The sequence below is a fragment of the Acipenser ruthenus genome, chromosome 1 (genome assembly GCF_902713425.1).
Source record: "Acipenser ruthenus chromosome 1, fAciRut3.2 maternal haplotype, whole genome shotgun sequence".
Taxonomy (NCBI): Eukaryota; Metazoa; Chordata; class Actinopteri; order Acipenseriformes; family Acipenseridae; genus Acipenser; species Acipenser ruthenus.
Window position 1 is genome coordinate 36,404,200 of NC_081189.1, and position 11,412 is coordinate 36,415,611.

General features: G+C 35.9%; 2 protein-coding genes across 13 annotated transcripts in view; one reads left to right on the forward strand and one right to left on the reverse strand.

Moving 5' to 3' along the window:
• Positions 1 to 3,981, reverse strand: part of LOC117972799 (transcription factor 4-like) — a 175,617-nt gene extending 171,636 nt beyond the window's left edge. For 2 of the 12 annotated variants that reach the window (XM_059024487.1, XM_059024451.1), the window contains exons 1-4: positions 3,895 to 3,978; positions 1,632 to 1,723; positions 1,346 to 1,384; positions 241 to 313 (exon numbers count right to left, since the gene is read on the reverse strand). In XM_059024487.1, coding sequence (XP_058880470.1) covers positions 241 to 313; positions 1,346 to 1,384; positions 1,632 to 1,723; positions 3,895 to 3,901 — 211 coding nt within the window. In that variant the 5' untranslated portion in view covers positions 3,902 to 3,978. Of the gene's footprint in view, positions 1 to 240; positions 314 to 1,345; positions 1,385 to 1,631; positions 1,734 to 2,736; positions 3,016 to 3,654 lie in introns of those variants that run through there. The other 10 variants (XM_059024497.1, XM_059024511.1, XM_059024444.1 and 7 more) reach the window with 8 other exon arrangements.
• Positions 3,982 to 4,051: 70 nt separating this feature from the next.
• On the forward strand, positions 4,052 to 7,882 carry LOC131737169 (lysine-specific demethylase 5B-B-like). The gene is made up of 2 exons (XM_059024518.1): positions 4,052 to 4,130; positions 7,185 to 7,882. The coding sequence occupies exon 2, from the start codon at positions 7,311 to 7,313 to the stop codon at positions 7,758 to 7,760; it is 450 nt and encodes a 149-aa protein (XP_058880501.1). The 5' UTR covers positions 4,052 to 4,130; positions 7,185 to 7,310; the 3' UTR covers positions 7,761 to 7,882.
• Positions 7,883 to 11,412: the final 3,530 nt, after the last annotated feature.

Genomic DNA, 11,412 nt, shown 5'->3' on the forward strand with positions numbered 1-11,412 from the left:
TGAATCAGGAGTTTGACCACTGGATATTAGCTCTTACCAAATTCACACTTACTGCACCGTGTAAAAGTGAATGCAATGCAGTTCACGCTAGCTTCCTGCATAATGAGAACCAAAGGTCTACTATACATGTACTTAAACAAAACAAAAACCTAATTTAACAATAAATTACTTTAAAAGTTAGTACTTGAGGTCTGTTCAAAAAGACAAAAACCTTCTCAGTACAGACTCTGATTTACATACTTGCGCCTGTGAAATGTCCACTTCCAACAGAGGTTGGTCCATGTTTTCCACTGCTTACTGGGGGAGAAAACATCTAAAAGAAAACAAATACACATTTAAAACAAAAGGATACCCCTTCTGTCAAATCAAAATGTTTTCCTATTGTATTTTTACCATTAGACATTATACATTACAGTATTTGTTTTGAATTGACATACATTCATATATTATATACAGTAACAAAAGCATACAACATTTAACACTAGGATTTTTCTACTATTTTTATATTTAACAAAAACAATACGCATTAATTTTGGGAACAAAGACAAGCATGCATCTTTATAACAGCAAATAGGCCTGTTTCCTTTTGAAACATTCTGTTCTCAAACATACAGCTAAAATGAAAAAAACTGCTTCCTTTTTGTCAGTTTCAGAAATTCACAATTATCCACCTAGCAATTTGGCAGATCCCCTAAACTACAGTATGAGATCAAGGACTGCACTGAAATTGACAAGAAAATCCACTGAAGAGGGTAGGCTGGAAGAGTCAAGAGTATAATTGCTGCCCTAAATTCATACTTTGTACTGTAGATATAAAACCAAGGGTTTTATTTTATTTTTTTTTACCTTTAGCTAGTTTGTTAAATCAGAAAGTTACAAATGAAGTTATTAAAGAACATGGATTTCAAAAACATGGCCACAGGCATAATTTCCTGTCCAAACTTCCAAAAACCATTTATCAAAATTAATTATTTTCCCAAGGTTGCCTAATAATCCAATTTAAGGTACAATTTGGAAAACAGCAAACAGTACTTGGATTAATCATTCAGAAACCGCACAAAGTCAACTTCACTGGAACTGTTCCTAGAGATTACTGATACAGTAACTAGCACATACCAATGATTAGACACCCACAACAAAATAATAAAAACTGCATGCTGCACGTTTAATGATACAAGTCTATGTTAGCTAAATGTTTTGGGTTTTTTTTTTTTTTAGCATAATAAAATGTACATTTTTAAAAAAAGTGGTTTTCTACAAATATCTACAATACTATGTTAAAATGTGGAATAAGGACAAAAAAGAACAAAACAAGAAAAAAAAATACTTAAAAGTAGAATACTACCATTGATGTTGGGAACATTTTCAAATCGCTGTTTCTCATCTATAAGACAACAAAATTACTAATGCAATATCATATTTCTTTGTACATGTTTTGGAAAATATTTCATTTTAATCCATGTTAGTTTTAGTTCTCAAATCAATTACAGCCCATAGCAAGTGTACAGAATCACAACCCCCACTACAGTAATTCCCTTAAATATATGCAACAGAAAATTATAAAATGGTTTAAATATAAAAAATGCAACCAAATTCTCTACAATATTATAATATCTATAATAATTGCTTACCGCACTGAAATCCAGTAAATCGCTCAGTTCTTTGTCTGTCCCTAAGGCAGCCATTCGCTGTTGGTGATGCATTTTAGCAAAATCACACAAACCTAAAAACATGGAAACAAATCGCGATCAGAAGCCACTAGGTCCCGAACTGACTTTGGGAGGTGGGGGGAAACAAACAGATCTAATCACTATTTGAGATCGTCTTCAAAATCCAGTTGTTGTGATTTGCAAGATTCCACTTTGCATTTAAAACCAAGTCACTCTCAGCACATCATTATGCAACAGGAGGTTTAAATAAAATGAATGCATCCGGAATAGAAAGAAGAAACTGACTTAAAAGAAACCCTCTCCAACTCAGTAAGCAGGTTAAACGTGGGAGATGGAAGTGGAAAACGCATTCAACAACAAACCACACAGGCACTGAAATAGAAAGGAGGCTCTGCATGTGTGCAAATCCTTGATATGTGGAGGAAAATATCAGGCCTTTTTATTAAATGTTCCCCGGTGGGTAATTTGCAGCTTCCATTCAACCGAGTTTATCTACCCATGTGCGTCCCTATGAACAGTACGAATGGGCACCGACAACCAGCTACAGCAGCAACCTTTCACATACCTTAGGCTTTAACACTACAGTTGCCAGCGGTTCGAAAGAAAAGATCAAACAAAAAGCGAAAAAAGGGTTTATGGCTTTTGTCTGGTGATTCTATTTTATTCCAAGTTTACCCTTGTCTACTTGTTTCTGATAAGATAGTCCAAAACACGTACCTATGTTTTCCTTCTATATACATTTGTAAGGAAAATAAAAGTACAGGCTACAATAACCACGTTACGATCTCAAATTGAGCTTTAGAACAATGTAACGACGAAAACCACAATAAATCTAAATATGATGTCAAATAGTGTATAACTATGTTAATTTAAACCGCAATCACCTATACATTTTTAACACAAATATTAACGACACATATGAATAAATATACATTGAATCTAAACTGCGTACAAAAAATGTTTTATAAAAAATTTGTATTTTTTTTCTGTAAGTTTCGATATATTTAAGGAAATAAAAACGATGGGTTCCAAAAACCATTAAAAAAAAAAAAAGAAAAACACCTACCTATTTTCACGATCAATGCAGTTTTTTTTGTTTTTTTTTAACAGGTTAAGTGTTCGAGACGACCACCGATTTGTGTGCATGTACCTCATCAAGTTCAAGTTAAAATTGCAAACACGTTTTGGGGGGCTTACAATAAGTTACTCTTAATTGAAAAGATGTTAATGATTTTATGTTTCTTCTTTGCATCACTTCTGGCTATGCAGTTTTGCCCCTTGAGGTATACCGAGCTGCAGCACAACATAACTCCTTGGCTTTTCAAGCTATATTGTGATTTCGTCTGAGGAAATTCGGAGCTGTCAATTTGCATTCACAGGTTTCCTTCACAAATGACTTACTTTTATTTGGAAAACAAACAATTACATTTCGCATTTCTATTTCGTTATCTAAATTTCTTAACGCGCAAACCTTTAATAAATAAAATTAAACGCGAAACACAGTGACTAACTTATTTAAACAATACAGTGTGTCATACGACTACAGTGATCGCTCCGTATAGACACACACACACACACACACACACACACACACACATATATATATGTGTATGTTCTCCTATTTCTTATAAGCGTAAAAGCATAAACATTACAAGCCTAATTACACTTGACATAGTACTGCGAAACAGTTGTACATTAAATAATAATTACATACTTCACCAAAGCCTGACTACAAAACACTAAACTACAAAACGTTAAAGCCCAATGTCTTATAATGTAAATGTATTGTTTTTTATTCTACTTTCGACAGTATAACATTAAAGTTACACCAGTAAGTTACATAGAATTTCTTCTCCCTGTCGTGTTTGCTCAACAACAAAAACATTAATAGTTCATTAATCATTCCTTCCAAATGCCACCTTGGAAACAAAAGTTATATGGAATTAAACATAATATTAAATAAACAAACTTTGTTTAAGTTTACCTTGTTTTATTTTGTTTATCCACAACAACAAAAAAGTCGTTTTCAAAAATAATTATTTTAAAAAAATCTTTTTATGATGTACAATATTTTCCGGTCACTGTGTTTTCTTTTAAAACACCATTATCAATTTCAATTACACCCCTTTTCCAACGAAATACGGTTGTAAATCCAGATGTTCCGCTTAGTTTTAGTTTTTGTTTTCAGATATCCCATTTACTAGACTAGTGCAATTTACTGTACCTAGCATGTTTCAGAAATGCATTATGTCCCATCCACATCCGGGACGCACGTGACCCTCCAGGTCCGGGTCACGTTCCCCTGACGTCACGCGCAAGCCTTGGGTCTGTCTTTTAGAGTGCCTGAGGGTCCTACGCGTTTAACATGCATAAAGCTTTTCTCTTGTTAACCCGCAGTCTTGCAAAGCGAAGGGATTTCTGTGCTGCTGTTGGTCCCATTGCAAAACATTATCATGCCAGGTGAAGTGCCAACTCTCTTTTTAGAGACACTTTCCCCCTACTCAAATAAAATACAGTGAATTGCAGTAATTTACAGTACTGTTGGCTACAATAATACAGTATGATATATGGGTACTATGAGTATTATGGGTATTTTACAGAAACCACTGAAATCCTGGCAGTAACCTGCACAAATAACCACATCCAGCACTTCCTTGTAATGGTTTGGTTGATTATTGTACCTATTGTTTATACTTGTGTACAATAAAATATCAACACACTGGCTAATCTATAAGAAAATAATGTACTATGAAAAATGTACAGAAACTTCAAAACAACAGTCTCAGGATGGGCCAGATCCCTGAGAAACCAAGGTGCATACCTGACAAGTGAAAAGTAACATTCACAGTGTTGTTAGCCTAATATTAGGTTATTGTTTGGATGTATGCTGTAGAAATCTGTGGTATTTGAAACCTAACAGTACCTTGCAGTCCTAACACCATCTTACACAAGGACATCAATAAATGTTCATCCAGCTGTATGAACACAAATATTATCTTAGATGTTTTCTATATATAAAGTTGACCTAGAAATTCTAAATAGAGGAAACATTTTCAGTATAGACATCTCCACCTTGATATTTTAAAGTTTTAAAGTGTAAAAGTGTTACACCATTTCCAGATTTACTGGAAAACATAGAAGGGTCAGTGTACAGAAGATTGTCTAAAATCATATGTCAAATGCATATAGTATTTGGACATCTGATAAACAAACTAATATCAAGAAAAAACATGGAGATGTTGCAGCGGTGGGTGCAGGTGGATTGGCTTTGTCTGTGGCTGTATTGCATTCCGGAACTGTTAACTTGCAGGACTTGATTGCTTGCACCATCCGGCAGGGTGCTGGGACTTGGCCCTGGATCAGGCAGTCTACACAGGGGTCACCAGGTGCTGTTCACGTGAACCCCATGCGGCTGTACAGGACCCTGAGTGGGCGAGGAATGTTTTAATCTATTACTTTGTTGTAAAGGTCATTGATTGGTCGAGCCTCACAATTGTAACTTTGTGTTTTCTATGTCTGTGTCTTAGGGGGGGATAACAGAGGGCCCATCAGGTGTGTGAGTGTGTGTGGATTCAGAGATCGGAGAATCGTGCGCTGCGAGCTGTGTTACTTGCTGTTATTCTGCTGCTGCAAATAATAGCCTGTCGGCTATTGAACCGTGCTCTGTTGTCAAGACTGCCTTCTTTTTCCGATAGCAATTTCATCCAGTGCTACAATATTTAATGGATAATTATCACTCTTCTACTATGACTTTGAATTAAATGTATTTACCTGTCTGAAAATATAATTGTAGTCCATTGATAGAGTTAACGTTTTGAGGGCAGGGCTCGAGCGGATTTAGAACAGGTGTCATTAATTAGTGTCATCTTTTGCCATTGTTATTAGGTAATAACAGGATGGCTGACTTCCATAGAAAACGATAGGAGCACTGCCGGACTGCTGTATAATTAATTATATAGCATGTAAGCCTCATGTTTTATCTTGGTGCAAAATCACCACATTTTAATGCCAGGAACTGTAAGTGTTTTTATACTTCCATTCCATCATGGTTCTGTAATGCACAGACGTTGCTGGATCAAGTAAAGGGCTGATGAAACTGACCTGTTTCAAAGAGTAGCAAAACATACTATGACAAGTTGTCTAGAAGATTCGATACCAATGTTTTACCAGATTCTGATACAATAAATAACTTGTGCTAAAGACTGTCCTTCGAAAGTTTGGTCAAAATTGGATAAGCACTTCACCAGATATACCATATATGAAAATGTAACCGCGACATACAGTACAGATCAGGGAGCCTCCATATACCCCCAAATTCTGATAATCTCAGTAACTTGTAGCTTTGATAAAGACTTTTGTGCGGTTAAATGTGAAAGTGTAAGAAGCAGGGATGTAAACACTGAAACAAAGAAGGAAAGATCACAAGCGTAATTGTCATATTTTGGGACTCCTACCAACTTTTCTCATGTTTTTATATGTGACTCAAAGACTTAATTTATATATTTTTTTGTAAATACAGTAAAATGCTACGACAATTAAAAGTTGAATTATTCTGTTGTAAAAAAATGTGTTTTAATGCAACTGAATTGTATGGTATATGATGTGTAACTTCCTCAGTGAAAAACTGTAAATCTTCATATCTCATTCATGCTCACGAAGTATACCACTGTATATATACCATGTGTTCTTTAAAGTAGTGAGAAATGTCGTTTTTTAAAATGTTTTTTTTTTTTTTTTTATTATTATATAAAACAAAAACTCAAGTTACTGATTTGCATTTCCCCCAAGGGGATTGGCTGATAAGCAGGGATGCATTAGGTAGACATTGATTGAAGGAAAGTGTGTATGAGCCTAATGCCTCTTTTCCACTGTACAACCGAGCCACGCCGGGTCTGTACCGAGCCCAAGGGGAGCCTGGGTTGTTTTTCCACTGCAGAGCCGAGCCGTGCTACTGACGTCACACGCGATGAAAGACAGTTTTTATTAATTGTTATTAATTAACTCGGTTTGCCAAAAGATGCGCAAACAAATGGTGTTCAAAAATTAATAGACCAACGGTGCAGCTGTATCTTGTATTGCTATATTTTGTAAATATATTTAGGAATGTCCTTATAATCAACATAATCAACACATTTTACTGCTTATATCGACTTACTAAAGTTAAATTAGTTCTGTTGAAGGGGAAAAAAGAAGGTTTTAAAAATATGATTTGACAAAGATATCTCGTTTAAGGAGAGTTGTTGTATGGTACAGCTGTACAGTATTTAGTTTTACTATATTTTTGTAAATAAGTTTAGAATTGTTTTATTTTCGATTTTTTTCTTTATATGAATATAATAAAGGTAAAGGATGAGAAATTTGGTAGAATTTTGTGTTTTGGAGTGTGAGTTAAGTGTACCGTACCCGCGGTTTCGTCCATTTGCTTCAAATCGTCAGAAATTCAGGAATAAACGTTCTCATTTCTGACGCATGACTCCAGATCTTCCTGAACACTTCTATCTGTCTATTTTGTAGGTGTCCCCTCAGCCATCATGCTCTGCCACAGTGTCCCCTCAACCATGTCCAACCTGCCACACTATCACCCCCACTAATCCACTGGTCAAACAGGGTATAATCCCAGAGAGTCTGGCAAACATCTTGATGCCACCTTCCTTTGATCGCACCCAGGCAAAGAGAAGAAGACGGCCCCTGCCTGCACAGGTCATTACTGCCGATGACTACATGAAAATGCTTGAAGAAAAGGAGAATGAAGAAAAACAAAAAGAACAACAAAAAAGAAAGAAGAACTGGAGAAAAAGAAGGGAAAAGGCAAATAAACCAAATCAAAGGAGAACAGCAAAAAGTACACCAGTGCCAGTGCCAGAGAGCAGCAACAACAGCAACATTACTCTGGAGGATGGTGAGGATTCTGAGGAGGACCAAACACACTGTGCAACATGCAACAGAAGGCAGCCACCTGGGTGCAGAAGCAGCTCTGTACATTGGGTTCAGTGTGACTACTGCACTCTCTGGTTCCACATGATATGTTTAGCTGTTGAAGAGGCACCTGAAGAAGAATGGCTGTGTCACAAATGCAGTCTAAGTGTTTAATGGGGACTCAGTGATTTATAACGTTATAGTTAACATTGTAGTTTTGATCATTGTGCAAGTCACAGCTTAAGTTAATTAGTTAACAGCTAAAACACAAGTGCTCTTCATAGTTTGTTCCCAACTTCCCCCATAAAGTTTATTACATAAAGTACTAGAAAAACGTTTAGTTATTAACTGTTTTTAATTAATGATACTTAAATGAAATAAAATTTTATGAAATATTAAATGCATTTTTTTTCTTCTCAGTACGAGTGGTTTATTTTTTTCCATTACCTCAACATGATACCTGTTACTTTTATTAAGTCTAGCATCCGGTAGCTTGGTTCTGCAGTGTTATTATTATTACATGAATAATTAGTTTTACAAGGTCAGTAATTACTTTGATACATTCATGTTATTATTAAATGAGTCTTATATGTGCATTACTTACCTTATTGGGGGGGAAACGGTTGAAAAGACACTGTACGGAACACCGACAGCAATCTATGCAGGCTGTACGCAATACAGTGAGTTCTCACTATATTCTGTACACATGGCATATGTCATTTTTTTTTTTTTTTTAATTTTCTCAAATATTACTGGTCTATTTTAAACCAATCAAAAACTGTTAAGTATATTATGCATTTCCCCTGTAACAGCTCGACAAAAAATAGCCAGTGGTGAACCACCCGTTCCCGTATTAGCAGTCTCTTATTAGCTTACTATAAATACATAGCTGGGAGTTGTTCTACAAATAGATGGCCATCTGAGACTTTAGAGTTAGGAATTTATACTTTTATGATAAACAGCTTCAGTTATATTTTTCCTCTTGATAATTGTAGTTTTGTTTGTACCCTTTCCCTGCATTATTTTCATTATGTGGCTTAAAGGCTGTACAAAATTAAGCAGTTTTACTACCCGCGTATCATTCATGTAAATTTGGCTTCTGTATTTTATTATTATTTATTTCTTAGCAGACGCCCTTATCCAGGGCAACTTACAATTGTTACAAGATATCACATTATACATATATCACATTATTTTTACATACAATTACCCATTTATAGAGGTAGCAATCTAGGTAAAGTACCTTGCTCAAGGGTACAACACCAGTGTCCCCCACCTGGGATTGAACCCACGACCCTCTGGTTAAGAGTCGAGAGCCCTAACCACTACTCCACACTGCTGCCCTTTGAGCTCAGCATGGTTCACAGCAATATGTTCTCTATCAAAGACCACTGACACATCAATAAATGAACAGTACTATGCTGAGACGAAATAATTTGAAAGATAATTATTTTGTTTTTCTATAACAAGAGAAGACATGTTTTATCAATGGAAGTGTGCTCTGGAGGCAATAACTGTGGTATCACAGTGTCACTTGTAACTAAAATGGGATGTTAAACTTAATATCACCATTAATATCATGGGAGTTTATTTCCAAAATAATAGCATATCAGTATATAGTGTTAGATACTGACATCCCAGCAGGGGTGCCATGCAGTGGTCTGCCTTGAGATTTAAAAACTCTACATTTTCAGTGATCTCACTGTCTTTTAAAATAGTGCCGGTGATCAAAATACCCAGGCATCTGTCAGCCTGAAACTACCAATGATGGAGTGGGAGTACCAGATTGGGTTGTATGATTTTATTCAAGCCCACTTTTCTCTTGATTGTATTCCTTTGGAAACAACTTATAAGTGTCAGTAATGTGAATGTTATTAAATGGTAATTTGCTTAAATACTGAGGGGTAGAAACATGTATTAATATTCTATAAACACGTAATTTAAAAAAAAAAATGGTTGAATGTTGCCATAAAATTTATTTTAAGTAAATACCCCTTCAGTTCTTAAAACTGCCAATACTATAGGCAATATGTTATTTGTAGGTGCAACTACTCCTGTGCTAGACTTGCAGGAGATCAACTAGCTCATCATTGTTCTGAAACCTGAATTCAATGTATATATGCAGGATAGCTTGGTCAAAACCATTAAGGGAAACCAGTGAAGACCTACTGTGCAATACTGTGATATTTATATTATGAGTCAACCGCAGAAGTCCCAGTTTTGTTTTGTTTTGATAGAGCACACTTCAGTAACCAGCAAGACCAGAATTATAACAATCAACATAATATAAAAGGTATGAACCATAAAGCATTAGCCAAAGCTTGATCCACAGTGCCTCTCAGCCATCTTCATTGCCTTAATGGGTGGCTCATTTTACAGATTATTGTGATAGATCCTACTGAATTAGAAAAACATGACAATACAATTCGATCAAAGTAAGCAGTTCTCCAGTGCAGACTCAAAATGAGCAAATTAGAAATTCTCTAAGCTTCCAACCTGAATCTCTGCTGTGTTTTATAACAGTTTGCAAATGTTACACTGGAGCAAAGCTGATTAACACTCTGCACTCGCATCAGATCTCGGGTTCATAGTATTCCTGGCCCCCATGCTGTAGTATCATATGCAGAATGGATTTCTGCTAACTTGCATATTGTTAACAGCTAAATAGGGATGTAACCTAGTTAAAAATGACACATTTTAGTTGAAAAATGGTAGTGGATTTTGAGTGACAATAAGCCTAGATGAAAAAAGGTAGTGGATTTTGAGTGACAATAAGCCTAGATGTCTGTCTAAAATTTTTAATAAACTCCGGTTGTCAGAACAGAGGCTGCTTCTCAACCTACTGTGACCCTACCGGAGAGGAGAAGGGTGCCACCTGCAGGAGAACACCATAGCAATCCAAAATAAAATGAAGAGTCCCTGGCTTCAATAAATACTCCTGCAGCTAGCAGGTCTGTAATGTTTTTTTTTCTGCATTTTTGCACCATGAAAGCAGTGCAGGATTCTAACATTTTGAAAGCAAACCCCTATGACAGAACTCAAGTATACTGTGGCAGTGTGGCAGGGTGAAAGCCCAGCCGGTGCACAGGTGTGGGGAATATTGGTTGGCAGGGAGGGGGTTCAATTCCTCCCTGAAAAAACATGTGGGAATGTGGCTGGAGCCGAAAATTGAATAGATGATTCATTAGGCTCAGGCCACAGGTGAAATCTTTTGTATAGATATTTAGTTTTGGCCCTTGTGCCGTTTTGTTTGTTAATGTGTTTTGATTAGTGTTTGTATTGTTTTATTATTACAGCTTTTTTGTGTTCTGAGTCTCTCTTCCTGTTGGTAAGAGCTTGGCCGTGACGCTACCCTGTCATATATACTTACAGGATATAACAGTACAAATACAAGTCATCTTGGGTTTGCAAAGCTTTGTAACCAAGTGTTTTAAATGGTTGCCATGGTTCCATGTGCAAAGATATCAACAGTATCCATCATTCTAAGTCAAAATAAGTACCTGATAGCCTATTGCAATCCCAGCCTGTCAGAAAGTTCAAACATATTATGTTTCATAAAATTGGGACTTACTAAGTCCCTGAACTTACAGACGTGCTCAAATTTGTTGGTACCCCTCCACAAAAAACGAAGAATGCACAATTTTCTCTGAAATAACTTGAAACTGACAAAGTAATTGGCATCCACCATTGTTTATTCCATATTTAATAGAAATCAGACTTTGCTTTTGATTTTTTATTCAACATAATATTGTAAATAATGAAACAAATGAAAATGGCATGGACAAAAATGATGGGACCGCTAACCTAATATTTTGTTGCACAACCT